General features: G+C 44.3%; 1 protein-coding gene and 1 long non-coding RNA gene across 3 annotated transcripts in view; both read right to left on the bottom strand.

Annotated features, from left to right (window-relative positions):
• Nucleotides 1-16,588, bottom strand: part of Gatb (glutamyl-tRNA amidotransferase subunit B) — an 86,583-nt gene that overhangs the window by 27,824 nt on the left and 42,171 nt on the right. For both annotated transcript variants that reach the window (XM_063282121.1, NM_001399231.1), the window contains exon 9: nt 16,001-16,190. In XM_063282121.1, the coding sequence (XP_063138191.1) occupies nt 16,001-16,190 (190 nt within the window). The remainder of the gene's footprint in view (nt 1-16,000; nt 16,191-16,588) is intronic.
• LOC134485633 (uncharacterized) lies at nt 3,618-15,994 on the bottom strand. The gene is made up of 2 exons (XR_010063836.1): nt 11,670-15,994; nt 3,618-5,020 (listed from the first exon to the last, which is right to left on the bottom strand). It is a non-coding gene; the product is annotated as an uncharacterized LOC134485633 (long non-coding RNA).

Here is a 16,588-nt window from a genome sequence, read left to right as displayed (position 1 = left end):
TCCACTATGTTCATCGCAGCCTTATTTATAATAGCCAGAAAATGGAAAGAACCCAGATGCCCTTCAACAGAGGAATGGATACAGAAAATGTGGTACATCTACACAATGGAATATTACTCAGCTATCAAAAACGAGTTTATGAAATTCGTAGGCAAATGGTTGGAACTGGAAAATATCATCCTGAGTGAGCTAACCCAATCACAGAAAGACATACATGGTATGCACTCATTGATAAGTGGCTATTAGCCTAAATGCTTGAATTACCCTAGATCCCTAGAACAAACGAAACTCAAGACGGATGATCAAAATGTGAATGCTTCACTCCTTCTTTAAATGAGGAAAAAGAATACCCTTGGCAGGGAAGGGAGAGGCAAAGATTAAAACAGAGACTGAAGGAACACCCATTCAGAGCCTGCCCCACATGTGGCCCATACATATACAGCCACCCAATTCGACAAGATGGATGAAGCAAAGAAGTGCAGACCGACAGGAGCCGGATGTAGATCGCTCCTGAGAGACACAGCCAGAATACAGCAAATACAGAGGCGAGTGCCAGCAGCAAACCACTGAACTGAGAATAGGTCCCCTATTGAAGGAATCAGAGAAAGAACTGGAAGAGCTTGAAGGGGCTCGAGACCCCAAAAGTACAACAATGTCAAGCAACCAGAGCTTCCAGGGACTAAGCCACTACCTAAAGACTATACATGGACTGACCCTGGACTCTGACCCCATAGGTAGCAATGAATATCCTAGTGAGAGCACCAGTGGAAGGGGAAGCCCTGGGTCCTGCCAAGACTGAACCCCCAGTGAACTAGTCTATGGGGGGAGGGCGGCAATGGGGGGAGGGTTGGGAGGGGAACACCCATAAGGAAGGGGAGGGGGGAGGGGGATGTTTGCCCGGAAACCGGGAAAGGGAATAACACTCGAAATGTATATAAGAAATACTCAAGTTAATTAAAAAAAAAAGTAATAAAATAATAAAACTATTAAAGAAAAAAAAAAAAAGAAGAGAAAGTGCTCACGTGCACACGCGCGTGCACACGCGCGCACACACACGCGCGCACACACACACACACACACACACACACACACACACACACACACCTGCTGTTTTTTACAATTTCCTAGATCCATGAGGTTGGCAAACAGTAATAAGCTTGGAACAGATCTCTGGAGGCTCTGATGAGTATGGCATCTCAGCCCTCTGGTTCTGTGAGGAAAACAGTGGCCTGGTAATTCTCTAACATCAGAATGCTATTGAGAGGGCTGGGGATTTAGCTCAGTGGTAGAGCGCTTACCTAGGAAGTGCAAGGCCCTGGGTTCGGTCCCCAGCTCCGAAAAAAAGAACCAAAAAAAAACCAAAAAAAAAAAACAAAAAAAAAAAAACAAAAAAAAAACACAGAATGCTATTGAGAGCGGTGTAGCAAGGCCACTGCATTAGGACTTTATATCTTCCCCCAAACAACAGGCCTTGGTCTATCCAACTCAGCCACACAGCGCCATGACTCCAAGTGCTGCTTCAGAGATGTTTAATGCAGCAAGGACCACAGACCCTGTCCTGTGCTTGCTACCAGGCAATCTTCAACCGAAAGGCACTTTTGCCCCCTTTAAACCTCACTTCTCAAAGCATCAAATTATCCAGAGCCAATATTGAGTTGGCTGCTTAGGCACTAAATAGGAACCCTTAACTACTAATGAACTTGCCAGCTAACCAGTGCTGCTGAGAGGCAAAGCAGAGGAGTGACCTTGCCCTTACCTTACTGCTTGTTCTGGGAGAAGCATCAGTTTACCCCTGCATTGAGCCCTACTATGCTCCTACACTGTTTCTTGTAGTCTACCTTGAGAGATGATGAAATGTTGGGAGGACCATCCAGATGAAACAGGATGAGGGCAGACTTCTCAGCTTTATGTCTTGTTCTAAGTCATCCTGTGATCTTGATTCTGGTCCAGAAACGAGGCATTTATTGGCAGAATGAGACCTGATAAGACAGCTGCCCAGGGGTACTCAGGAAAAAAGCCCAGCAGCCACTAGCTGAGCAACAGCTGCTTAAGTGACAGGGAGTGCCCTTGGCCACCTTTGGGCCTCAGGATAGCAATTCAAGGCTGGCCAAGGGCTCTCAAGAGCACTTACTCAATACGGCATCTGTGCTGCAGTTCACCACAGACCAAGACCAGCAGGATGTCTGAAAGCCCAGAGACGGCTAAACCCGACAGGGTTCTGTACAGACACATTACCCATGATGCTTAATTTATAAATTAGACACGGTAAGAGACTAACAACCACAAAACAGAAAAAATCATAATAGAAGTCCTTTTTTTTTTAAACTTATAAATCGTTTTATATGGAATCTCCCATTTGCCATGTTTGGCCCACGGTTGACTGTAACTCAAACCTTGAGAATATAGACTGGGTGAGACACTATTGCACCTGTTTGATGTACACAACGGCTGCACAGGGCTGCCACTGCTAATGACAAAAGCCCCCTCAGGCTCATACTTCCTGTTAGTCCTAGGAGCCCATGATCAGGGCTTCTGCAGGTGGGGCACTGAGGCACTCCTGGCTAGAGGTTACCCAGCCAGAGAGCAGCCGAGCTCTCCACCTCCATGACACTGTCTGTGAGGAAGGGAGCATGTCTGCTCCCTTTCTGGGGATGGAAAATGAGGCACACTGTGAGCCTCGTCCACAGAACAGATGTTCCTAGTACTTCTATTCTTTGTGTCTGCCAGCTGTTCACAAGTTCCTGACGTCAGAGATTATCCCAATCAGTTACCTTAGAAACTAGAAGGAGAAAGTAGCAAGTTTACTATCTGCCTTTGCCAAGGCATTCCCAGGCCACGGGGCATGACACATCTATCCTCAGGTCAGGAAGGGAGACAGTGGCACACCCACCATCTGCTACCCTGGTCTCCAGAGGACAGTGGGTGGGCAGAAGCGCCATGTGCTTCTCTCCAGCGACACCTCCTCCCTCAACTGGAGAAACGATGTGTTCATGAAGGCTCTGAGGCCGCACTGTCTGTAAGTCCCTCCTAGTAAGATGAGACATTTTCCTTCATTAGTGTGTGTATATCAAGCAAACTCAGTTACTGCAGGCAAGTCAGGTGACAGCTTTATACCTAACTGTGCAGCTCATATTTGATGTGACACGGTGACGACTCAGAAGGCCCCATACCCACTGGACATGAGCAGCAATGGTTTCTTCAGCTATCTAAGGATCTAACATGTCACTGTAGGTTGATGTCTATATGCAGGTGAGGGCTGGCACAAGTTAGGTCAAGGCCCATGATCAGACAGTAAAAAGTAAGGTGGGGACAAAGTTTTTGTAAGGCAGAAGAGAAGGGAAAAGGAGATCAAGATGGAGACAGAGAAGGATGACCCAGATCTGGGTGGTCTTAAATGGCTCTAGGTAGTTATGTATATTTCTTAAGGGATGGATGTCTATAGGTAAATTTATCTTATCTAGTTGGGTGGTTTATATCCATCAATTGGCTGTGCGTTTATTGTGTAGATGTATTGTGGATTGAGAATTTACTCATAAATCTGATTGTTAAATTACAGTTTATTGAGTCCTGATTTCACTGGGTAGTTGGGAGTTTATACCTTAACTACTAGGGGACGGTTGCTGGGAGTGTGAGCAGAGTCTGTGGCAGGGAGCTTCGACAGGCCAGCCCCATGCTGGACTTCTAGAGCCTGATTTTACTGGGTGGCTGGAACCAGAGTTTGTGGCTAGCAGAGAGCTGCCTGGAGAGACGCTAACCAGAGATAAAGTACAGGTGGGAAGCAAGGTGCCACGCTGGAAGGCCTACGAAATGCCTGGTCTGAGAGTACTTGGGGGCAGTGTGGAACACTGATAAAGATGCCCCACAGTGCCATGTGGCCCTACGAGTGCTGGTGCTAGCACGAGATAAAAGGTCACCATTTTTAAAACATTTACTGCAACAATGCACTATGTGGCACTTTGTGGGCCCCTGGTGAGGAGGGTGCGAGGCGCACGGCTCTGAGCATCTGTGCAGATGTTCAAGGAGACCATCATCCGAACACTCACAGAGGCTGTGCTGTACCTTCATTATACCAGCGGCTCTGGTCATCCTCACAAAGTGAGAAAAACAAAACTCAAACCCAACAACTCTGTAAATCCCAGCCTTGAGAATAAGACAAAATGCGAGGTGCCCAGGGTGGAGAGGAAGCACATAGGCTGCACTAGCAATGCTCTTGGGCCAGAAAGTAGAAACTGTACGGCAAAACGGGGGCTGCAAGGTCCAGTCCTTCCCAGTAGGTGCCTCAGCTCTACGATTCAAGCGTGCTTGTGTCTGGGTGACAATCTTTGGTAAAAGCCTCTGAGTGGGAAAACAAGAGACCTGGCAGTGTGAGGCTGGCCTAGGGAACAGGACTCACCTTGAAGACAGAAGAAAGCCAGAGAACCCTGAGCCACTGGTCAGTCGAATGCGTAAGGGTCCAAGTCAGCAGCATGGGCCCTGAGTGTACTCTGCAGACTTGCAAGGCACAGCCTCTCTCCCAGTCCTCGCAATCCTTACCTAGGTTGCTCACACAGGGTGTGAGAGCTTTGAGAGTCTGAGCAACACTCTCAACAGTGTCCTCACCTGTGCTCCCCAGCAAAGCCCAGAAGCACTCACATCCTAAAAGCACAGGCTCTCTGTACAGTGCCTTTAAACTAATGGAAAACTTACTTTGGTTCTTGGAGATATATTTATTCTGGGAGAGATTTGCTGAACATCAGTTGGGAACACATTTCCCTTGAATAATCAAATATAAATAATTAAGGTAATAAACGTAGGCAGCAGAATGGCAGCAGGACATACAGCTGTAAGAATGGAGCCCATAGTATGCTGCCAAGAGATCAGTTCTGGCGACAGACACGTCAACTCATCCAACCCAAGAGAACCAGCCACTCAGTAGGGCTCTGCGTGGCAGCGTAAAGGTGCCATGGAGCGTAAAGGCAGGGAAGAGCAGTGTGGATGCACATGCCCCCAAGCTTTGCTTGTTTGAAGCCTGACATAAAACCTTTTGTATGGGTCTTCCTGGTTGCTGCCGCTGCAGAGAGCCCGTGGGCAGCACCCCACGAGCAAACCTGAGCCTCGGGACCACAGGTAAGACCAAATTTTCTGCTGCAAGAAAGCTGCCTGGTGAGCTTGGGACACAGGAAAGCAGAATTTCTCTAGGACCGGGCACGTTCTGTGTTTACCGGAAGTCCCACACCCGCGGATCCCGGCCCACAGCAGCTCTCTGCTCCCAGACTCAGTGAGAGAGAGACCCAACCGCCTGGTCAGGTGGGCACTCCTGAGGCTGCAGAGCGGAAGAGACCACCAACTCTGCTCACCCCTGCCCACATCCCTGGCCCAAGAGGAAACTGTATAAGGCCTCTGGGCTCCCGTGGGGAAGGGCCCAGGAGCAGCAGGACCCCTGTGCCTGAGACACCGCCGGAACCTGAAAGAAACAGACCGGATAAACAGTTCTCTGCACCCAAATCCCGTGGGAGGGAGAGCTAAACCTTCAGAGAGGCAGACAAGCCTGGGAAACCAGAAGTGACTGCTCCCTGCACACACATCTCGGACGCCAGAGGAAAAAGCCAAAGACCATCTGGAACCCTGGTGCACTGAAGTTCCCGGAAGGGGCGGCACAGGTCTTCCTGGTTGCTGCCGCTGCAGAGAGCCCGTGGGCAGCACCCCACGAGCGAACCTGAGCCTCGGGACCACAGGTAAGACCAAATTTTCTGCTGCAAGAAAGCTGCCTGGTGAACTCAAGACACAGGCCCACAGGAACAGCTGAAGACCTGTAGAGAGGAAAAACTACAAGCCAGAAAGCAGAACACTCTGTCCCCATAACTGACTGAAAGAGAGGAAAACAGGTCTACAGCACTCCTGTCACACAGGCTTATAGGACAGTCTAGCCACTGTCAGAAATAGCAGAACAAAGTAACACTAGAGATAATCTGATGGCGAGAGGCAAGCGCAGGAACCCAAGCAACAGAAACCAAGACTACATGCCATCATCGGAGCCCAATTCTCCCACCAAAACAAACATGGAATATCCAAACACACCAGAAAAGCAAGATCTAGTTACAAAATCATATTTGATCATGATGCTGGAGGACTTCAAGAAAGACATGAACACACTTAGGGAAGCACAGGAAAACATTAATAAACAAGTAAAAGCCTACAGAGAGGAATCGCAAAAATCCCTGAAAGAATTCCAGGAAAACACAATCAAACAGTTGAAGGAATTAAAAATGGAAATAGAAGCAATCAAGAAAGAACACATGGAAACAACCCTGGATATAGAAAACCAAAAGAAGAGACAAGGAGCTGTAGATACAAGCCTCACCAACAGAATTCAAGAGATGGAAGAGAGAATCTCAGGAGCAGAAGATTCCATAGAAATCATTGACTCAACTGTCAAAGATAATGTAAAGCGGAAAAAGCTACTGGTCCAAAACATACAGGAAATCCAGGACTCAATGAGAAGATCAAACCTAAGGATAATAGGTATAGAAGAGAGTGAAGACTCCCAGCTCAAAGGACCAGTAAATATCTTCAACAAAATCATAGAAGAAAACTTCCCTAACCTAAAAAAAGAGATACCCATAGACATACAAGAAGCCTACAGAACTCCAAATAGATTGGACCAGAAAAGAAACACCTCCCGTCACATAATTGTCAAAACACCAAACGCACAAAATAAAGAAAGAATATTAAAAGCAGTAAGGGAAAAAGGTCAAGTAACATATAAAGGGAGACCTATCAGAATCACACCAGACTTCTCGCCAGAAACTATGAAGGCCAGAAGATCCTGGACTGATGTCATACAGACCCTAAGAGAACACAAATGCCAGCCCAGGTTACTGTATCCAGCAAAACTCTCAATTAACATTGATGGAGAAACCAAGATATTCCATGACAAAACCAAATTTACACAATATCTTTCTACAAATCCAGCACTACAAAGGATAATAAATGGTAAAGCCCAACATAAGGAGGCAAGCTATACCCTAGAAGAAGCAAGAAACTAATCGTCTTGGCAACAAAACAAAGAGAATGAAAGCACACAAACATAACCTCACATCCAAATATGAATATAAAGGGAAGCAATAATCACTATTCCTTAATATCTCTCAATATCAATGGCCTCAACTCCCCAATAAAAAGACATAGATTAACAAACTGGATACGCAATGAGGACCCTGCATTCTGCTGCCTACAGGAAACACACCTCAGAGACAAAGACAGACACTACCTCAGAGTGAAAGGCTGGAAAACAACTTTCCAAGCAAATGGTCAGAAGAAGCAAGCTGGAGTAGCCATTCTAATATCAAATAAAATCAATTTCCAACTAAAAGTCATCAAAAAAGATAAGGAAGGACACTTCATATTCATCAAAGGAAAAATCCACCAAGATGAACTCTCAATCCTAATTATCTATGCCCCAAATACAAGGGCACCTACATACGTAAAAGAAACCTTACTAAAGCTCAAAACACACATTGCACCTCACACAATAATAGTGGGAGACTTCAACACCCCACTCTCATCAATGGACAGATCATGGAAACAGAAATTAAACAGTGATGTAGACAGACTAAGAGAAGTCATGAGCCAAATGGACTTAACGGATATTTATAGAACATTCTATCCTAAAGCAAAAGGATATACCTTCTTCTCAGCTCCTCATGGTACTTTCTCCAAAATTGACCATATAATTGGTCAAAAAACGGGCCTCAACAGGTACAGAAAGATAGAGATAATCCCATGCATGCTATCGGACCACCACGGCCTAAAACTGGTCTTCAATAACAATAAGGGAAGAATGCCCACATATACGTGGAAATTGAACAATGCTCTACTCAATGATAACCTGGTCAAGGAAGAAATAAAGAAATTAAAAACTTTTTAGAATTTAATGAAAATGAAGATACAACATACCCAAATTTATGGGACACAATGAAAGCTGTGCTAAGAGGAAAACTCATAGCGCTGAGTGCCTGCAGAAAGAAACAGGAAAGAGCATATGTCAGCAGCTTGACAGCACACCTAAAAGCTCTAGAACAAAAAGAAGCAAATACACCCAGGAGGAGTAGAAGGCAGGAAATAATCAAACTCAGAGCTGAAATCAACCAAGTAGAAACAAAAAGGACCATAGAAAGAATCAACAGAACCAAAAGTTGGTTCTTTGAGAAAATCAACAAGATAGATAAACCCTTAGCCAGACTAACGAGAGGACACAGAGAGTGCGTCCAAATTAACAAAATTAGAAATGAAAAGGGAGACATAACTACAGATTCAGAGGAAATTCAAAAAATCATCAGATCTTACTATAAAAACCTATATTCAACAAAATTTGAAAATCTTCAGGAAATGGACAATTTCCTAGACAGATACCAGGTATCGAAGTTAAATCAGGAACAGATAAACCAGTTAAACAACCCCATAACTCCTAAGGAAATAGAAGCAGTCATTAAAGGTCTTCCAACCAAAAAGAGCCCAGGTCCAGATGGGTTTAGTGCAGAATTCTATCAAACCTTCATAGAAGACCTCATACCAATATTATCCAAACTATTCCACAAAATTGAAACAGATGGAGCACTACCGAATTCCTTCTACGAAGCCACAATTACTCTTATACCTAAACCACACAAAGACACAACAAAGAAAGAGAACTTCAGACCAATTTCCCTTATGAATATCGACGCAAAAATACTCAATAAAATTCTGGCAAACCGAATTCAAGAGCACATCAAAACAATCATCCACCATGATCAAGTAGGCTTCATCCCAGGCATGCAGGGATGGTTTAATATACGGAAAACCATCAACGTGATCCATCATATAAACAAACTGAAAGAACAGAACCACATGATCATTTCATTAGATGCTGAGAAAGCATTTGACAAAATTCAACACCCCTTCATGATAAAAGTCCTGGAAAGAATAGGAATTCAAGGCCCATACCTAAACATAGTAAAAGCCATATACAGCAAACCAGTTGCTAACATTAAACTAAATGGAGAGAAACTCGAAGCAATCCCACTAAAATCAGGGACTAGACAAGGCTGCCCACTCTCTCCCTACTTATTCAATATAGTTCTTGAAGTTCTAGCCAGAGCAATCAGACAACAAAAGGAGATCAAGGGGATACAGATCGGAAAAGAAGAAGTCAAAATATCACTATTTGCAGATGACATGATAGTATATTTAAGTGATCACAAAAGTTCCACCAGAGAACTACTAAAGCTGATAAACAACTTCAGCAAAGTGGCTGGGTATAAAATTAACTCAAATAAATCAGTTGCCTTCCTCTATACAAAAGAGAAACAAGCCGAGAAAGAAATTAGGGAAACGACACCCTTCATAATAGACCCAAATAATATAAAGTACCTCGGTGTGACTTTAACCAAGCAAGTAAAAGATCTGTACAATAAGAACTTCAAGACACTGAGGAAAGAAATTGAAGAAGACCTCAGAAGATGGAAAGATCTCCCATGCTCATGGATTGGCAGGATTAATATAGTAAAAATGGCCATTTTACCAAAAGCAATCTACAGATTTAATGCAATCCCCATCAAAATACCAATCCAATTCTTCAAAGAGTTAGACAGAACAATTTGCAAATTCATCTGGAATAACAAAAAACCCAGGATAGCTAAAGCTATCCTCAACAATAAAAGGACTTCAGGGGGAATCACTATCCCTGAACTCAAGCAGTATTACAGAGCAATAGTGATAAAAACTGCATGGTATTGGTACAGAGACAGACAGATAGACCAATGGAATAGAATTGAAGACCCAGAAATGAACCCACACACCTATGGTCACTTGATTTTTGACAAAGGAGCCAAAACCATCCAATGGAAAAAAGATAGCATTTTCAGCAAATGGTGCTGGTTCAACTGGAGGGCAACATGTAGAAGAATGCAGATCGATCCATGCTTATCACCCTGTACAAAGCTTAAGTCCAAGTGGATCAAGGATCCACATCAAACCAGACACACTCAAACTAATAGAAGAAAAACTAGGGAAGCATCTGGAACACATGGGCACTGGAAAAAATTTCCTGAACAAAACACCAATGGCTTATGCTCTAAGATCAAGAATCGACAAATGGGATCTCATAAAACTGCAAAGCTTCTGTAAGGCAAAGGACACGGTGGTTAGGACAAAACGGCAACCAACAGATTGGGAAAAGATCTTTACCAATCCTACAACAGATAGAGGCCTTATATCCAAAATATACAAAGAACTCAAGAAGTTAGACCGCAGGGAAACAAATAACCCTATTAAAAAATGGGGTTCAGAGCTAAACAAAGAATTCACAGCTGAGGAATGCCGAATGGCTGAGAAACACCTAAAGAAATGTTCAACATCTTTAGTCATAAGGGAAATGCAAATCAAAACAACCCTGAGATTTCACCTCACACCAGTGAGAATGGCTAAGATCAAAAACTCAGGTGACAGCAGATGCTGGCGAGGATGTGGAGAAAGAGGAACACTCCTCCATTGTTGGTGGGATTGCAGACTGGTAAAACCATTCTGGAAATCAGTCTGGAGGTTCCTCAGAAAATTGGACATTGAACTGCCTGAGGATCCAGCTATACCTCTCTTGGGCATATACCCAAAAGATGCCTCAACATATAAAAGAGACACGTGCTCCACTATGTTCATCGCAGCCTTATTTATAATAGCCAGAAAATGGAAAGAACCGAGATGCCCTTCAACAGAGGAATGGATACAGAAAATGTGGTACATCTACACAATGGAATATTACTCAGCTATCAAAAACAACGAGTCTATGAAATTCGTAGGCAAATGGTTGGAACTGGAAAATATCATCCTGAGTGAGCTAACCCAATCACAGAAAGACATACATGGTATGCACTCATTGATAAGTGGCTATTAGCCCAAATGCTTGAATTACCCTAGATCCCTAGAACAAACGAAACTCAAGACGGATGATCAAAATGTGAATGCTTCACTCCTTCTTTAAATGAGGAAAAAGAATACCCTTGGCTGGGAAGGGAGAGGCAAAGATTAAAACAGAGACTGAAGGAACACCCATTCAGAGCCTGCCCCACAGGTGGCCCATACATATACAGCCACCCAATTGGACAAGATGGATGAAGCAAAGAAGTGCAGACCGACAGGAGCCGGATGTAGATCGCTCCTGAGAGACACAGCCAGAATACAGCAAATACAGAGGCGAAATCCAGCAGCAAACCACTGAGCTGAGAATAGGTCCCCCATTGAAGGAATCAGAGAAAGAACTGGAAGAGCTTGAAGGGGCTCGAGACCCCAAAAGTACAACAATGTCAAGCAACCAGAGCTTCCAGGGACTAAGCCACTACCTAAAGACTATATATGGACTGACCCTGGACTCTGACCCCATAGGTAGCAATGAATATCCTAGTAAGAGCACCAGTGGAAGGGGAAGCCCTGGGTCCTGCTAAGACTGAACCCCCAGTGAACTAGACTATGGGGGGAGGGCGGCAATGGGGGGAGGGTTGGGAGGGGAACACCCATAAGGAAGGGGAGGGGGGAGTGGGATTTTGCCCGGAAACCGGGAAAGGGAATAACACTTGAAATGTATATAAGAAATACTCAAGTTAATAAAAAAAATAAAATAAAAAAAAAATAAAAAAAAAGAGAAAAAAAAAAAAAAAAACCTTTTGTATGTCCTGATATATTACTCTACAACAGGAACTCAGGTGTGAGAATGGGATGGAGACATAGGCTTCTCTCTCAGGGTCCCTGAACTGTCAATGAGTGGACTTCCCCACTCCTTGAACTTTCACATCAACAGGCAAACACAAGGGGTCAAATGCCCTGGAGCCCACAACATCCTCTCTCAGAGGTCCCCTTGTTACTTCCTTCTGAGAAGAGTGAAGCTGTGTTTTTGCAATAGAGTTTCTGGTCTACTTTATAAGAAGAAAACTTTGGTAATTTTTCCCCCAGAGCATGGATTAATTACAAAGCACCTTAGGCTGGCTATCCCAGATGCAATTTATAATATGAACTGCGTGGAGCTGAAATGTGATGCTACCATGATGACCACGTGGGTGATTTTTAAGCAGTAGTTAAGAGATGACGATTTTGCACCATGAGAGCATGGAGAGGCTAAAAGCAGTCAATATGGTTTCAGATATGAGAGCAGACTGTTAGCTTTAAAGAAAACTGCATGTAGGACATACAGAAATCTGGCATGGGGACTGCTTTATGGGCATTTCATCCACAAAGCAAACCAGGCTCTTTCTAACTTACATGAGACCAAAGCAAAGCTTTAAAAACAGTTCATTTAACCACCAACTGATACTTTGGTTTTTTTTTTTTTTTGTTTTTGGTTTTTTTTTTTTTTTTTGTCCTTGGGAGACATCTTAACCTTTTCTATGATGTCAGAATCAAAGGATTATTACTTTCCATGGAGAAAATGAAGCTGTCCACATGAGGCGACAAGTCTGGAGGCTGAATACAGAGCCTGTCTCACGAAAGGGTAGCAGTACAGGTTACTGACTAGAGGGTAGGTGGGGGTGATACCTTGCTTTTCTATAGATTCATGGAGGTCAGGCTGGATTTTTATACATTTCTGCTTAGCCCCGCAATCACTGAGCCATATTTGTATGCTGCCTTCCTAACGTTCCTTTCCCTGGAAGCAGACTTCGACTACTTCACTTGGAATCTTCAGATTCGAGGAAGATTCTGCTGCATAGCACCATGAGTGGGGTGTGAGCCATCGTCTCCTCCTCCAGCTGGGAAGTGGGGAGCTCTGACGGCTGCAGCAGTGAGGGCCTTGGCTGGGTGGGACCACACAGAGTGTGCCGAGTAAGAGGCCCAGGTGAAGTCTGTACACTGGGACAGTACACAGCAGATGAAACAGCCCTCACAAGCCCCTGACCTAGACCAGCTGCACTTGCTGCTCCCTTACCACAGCCATGAGTCGGCAGCCATCTCTTGTCAGTTGTCACATCCACAGCCAGCTGCCCCATAACACAGGGCCTCAGGCAACCCCACAAGCCCTACCAAGTGCCCTAGGTAGGAGCGAGTCTCAATGACCCAGACTAAAGGACCCAAGTCCCCCCAGCACGAAGTTTAAGAAACAAGATAGACGGAGAAGCAGAAGACAGCTCATGCTACCCTCTAAATTTTCCACTTGGGAAACTGGCATGACTTGTGCTGTTCAATCTTCACTACAGTTGTCTGATTCTCACAAAATGGAGTAGGCAACATTTTATGTTTATTTATAGGAAAGTCTGGTATCTTCGAAACCAACAAGAGTGGCTAAAAGTTTTCAATAAACTTGTACTTTCTGATTGAACTTCATAAAACAATCATGGACTGTATAAAGCATTAAGTTTTAGCAAAAGCAAAAGCTCAACTTCCTCCACTAGTGAAACAAAGGCCATCAAGGCCAGCCATTACTTGGAAACACTATCTCCACCTGGCATGGCAGCGCACTGTGCGTGCAAGCAGGCAGTGGAACCAGAAACATAAAGCATGGCCCAATGTGAGTATGAACGTTCCTTAAGCAAAAGCTCACACTTCCTCACCCGTGACAGGAGGCCACGCTATCTGCCTCGGGGCTGTAACAAGCTGCCTTTAGATAAGTTGCATAGGCAAATGGCTACCATTTATGTTCCCTGACTGAAAGGAGACACTCAAGATAGGAAGCAATGTTCCCATGAAAATCAGCCTAGAATGATTTTGCTTAAAAAAGAAAGCGTACATTCATGTAACTAATAACTCCAACAGTTCTCCCAGCACCCATGACTCACAGAAGGTCTTCTCTACTACCAGAGTTTCTGCTTTTCCATAACCCTAATCCCCAGCCTCGGGCTCTGCATTTCTACATCAATCTTTACACATGAGATTAGAAAGTACAGCAAATTGATTAAGATAGGGAAGAAGGTTAGCTTAGCAACTTGAAGTCTTCAGCAGGGCAGATCTGAATGTGGGTAAAGAAAATCAGTATACAGGTTTCCTTTGAAAAGGGACTCTTAGGACAGTCTAGGAGAGAAAGCCCAGACTCAGAATAATCTGCTAATAAAACAAAGCACGAACATAAGAGTCTGAGACCATGTGACTTGAGACAGAACATGGCTGGCACAACCACCTGAGCCTTTTCAGCAAGGGTCCAGTGACATGTGCACAGCTCATGACACTGCTGGGTTATCAAGGGCGGCCTAGGTATCTATCTGATCTCCAGGGTGTGTACTACTCCAGGAACACTACTACTCTAAGGATTGTTATGTTCAATGCAATGGTATCCTATTTATGCAGCCATCTGTCTGTCCAGAAAATGAAGACCTACCATGTGCTTGATAAGACAGTACCTGCTAAGGGGTATTCATAAGACTTCTATAAACATCAAAGATAACACTAACGAAACATAATTCAGTGTTTACTACGTAGGAAAATGGCAAGATAAATTAAAAATGAGTTAAATTCTGAAGGTTTTTTCCTATGTAGGGTGTGTGTGTGTGTGTGTGTGTGTGTGTGTGTGTCGGGGGTGGTGGGGTAATACACACACACTCCTTAATTAAATAAGAAATCTAAAGGCCCTGGGCTGGAGTGGGAGCCCTGAGAGCACACCTCTACCACAGCCATTTATTTAATGAATACTCCTGGGCACACTTTAAATTGAAAGATGGTTCATTAGATTTCTGCATCTGCCCTTCTCAGCAATCTGTTGTGCTTCTGATGAAGGCAGGAAACATGAACATATCATTTTCGGGAATGATATGAGTAACTCAGCTTCCAACGATTATGGAGTCATAAAGGGCTCAGGCTGCCTAATTTCGAGAAACAATTTGTCTGAATCATTCTCTGTCTGTCCCAGTCTTGTATTCTCATCCATCCTGGAAATGTCAAGGGCAAGCCCTTTTATTGTTTTCAGTCACCCAATACATTATCTTCCACATATAAATATTATGTCTTAAAGGTAGTAAAGAAAACAAATCTTAAAAATGTAAAAAAAACCCAACCATCTCCTTCTTGGTATGTCCAACTCTCCTTGACTCCTACACGTGGTTCATCTACTGCAACTTCCCTGAGAGCTGATCAGCCAAAGTGTCAGGGACACACATAAACACTATGAAGGGGATGAACAATTTTGCCCCACCTCTCCCACACAATGCCTGCTATCTTGGAGAATTAATTTTCCCTCAACAGGTCCAAAAACTATTTAAACAGATTCACTCATTTGGTATTGTCCTTGACAGCACTTGTTCAAGGCCTGCTGCAGCTGGACCCAGAGAAGACCGGGGCACAGACACCGCAGAGTTTATTCAGCAAAGTGAGGCAGACACATTCCAGGGGCCAAGAGTGGCAATCTCAAGAGTTGTTTTCAAGAGAGTGAAATAGCTGTGTGTTTAAGATTATAGGAGGTCCTTTTTCCTTTCTTATGGAGAAAGGCTAATCTACAATAAGATTTCTTAATGTCATATTTAATGGATTCTTTCTGGAAATCAGGCTAGAGCAGTGGTTCTCAACCTGGGGGTCACAACCCCTCTGATAGGTTGACTATCCAAAAAGGATGGAAAATCCCCAAACTACCTCAAGGGCATCAGACTGTCTAGTAACCCAAAAGAGGCACTCCCAAACCTCACAGGGTGAGGCTCTTTAATAAGTTTGCAGCATTTTATACAGGATAAATGTTTTCTGGCTTTGGGAAAAGCACCACCTCATCTTGGCTCAAGACTATTAAAATATCTAGAAACCCCACACACTGTTTTTGGGGGAGGGTCGCTGCTTGTTTGTTTGTCCTGAAGACACATGGGAACACATTCATCCATAACCTCTGAGCTTCCTTTCAAGGGTCCATGGCCTACAGGCAGCCAGGAGGGTCTGCTTGCTTCTGTGCTGTGCTGAGGAGCAGGCAGCAAGTACGGTCAAGGGCAGCAAGTAAGGCACAGTGCCTTACCCTTCTCAGAGGAGTGTGGAGGAGGAGTGGAGAAATGTACCCGACAGTGCATGGCTAACTTCCGATCCAATGGACACTTACCAGTAAGGCAAAGCTGTGCTCCGGCAGCATCCCATATTGCTGGACAAGCCTTTCTCTGGTTGCACTGGGGAGCTCTGGGAGCATGTCCCTCAGCCGGTCAATACTGATCACCTGCTGAGGGTCTGCATCTGGTGGCACAGATGTGTCATCGTAGAGCACTAAGGGGGGCAGGTTAGGCTCCGGCATAAACCTAAACAAAGAGAACAGATGGATCTGACTCTGGGTGTCTGGACTGAACAGAACCACAACTCTAACAGGAATGCTTTTGTGCTAGGTAAAAGTCATAATGCCCAGTGAAAGACCACAGCAAACACGTTCTTCAATGTTACAGAATGAAGATGGGAGAAAGAGTAGCATGGTACTGAGGCATCCTGGTCTATACTAGTGAGGAAAGTGTCAGAGGGACTGGAAGCCGATGAACCAGAGAATAATTACTTGTGAGGAGTAAGATGACTTTCTGCTACTTTAAAATTTCTATTTTAGCAATATTTTACAGTAAATGAAAGGTCAAAGGGGAAGAAAGGACAGGGCTCTTCCCTTCTTGAAAAGCAGGAAGCAGAATGGACGTTGCCTTAATGAAATGTAGAA

The sequence above is a fragment of the Rattus norvegicus genome, chromosome 2, assembly GCF_036323735.1.
Source record: "Rattus norvegicus strain BN/NHsdMcwi chromosome 2, GRCr8, whole genome shotgun sequence".
Classification (NCBI taxonomy): Eukaryota; Metazoa; Chordata; class Mammalia; order Rodentia; family Muridae; genus Rattus; species Rattus norvegicus.
The sequence above is the reverse complement of the archived record's forward strand: the minus strand, read 5'-3'. Positions and strand labels throughout refer to the sequence as shown.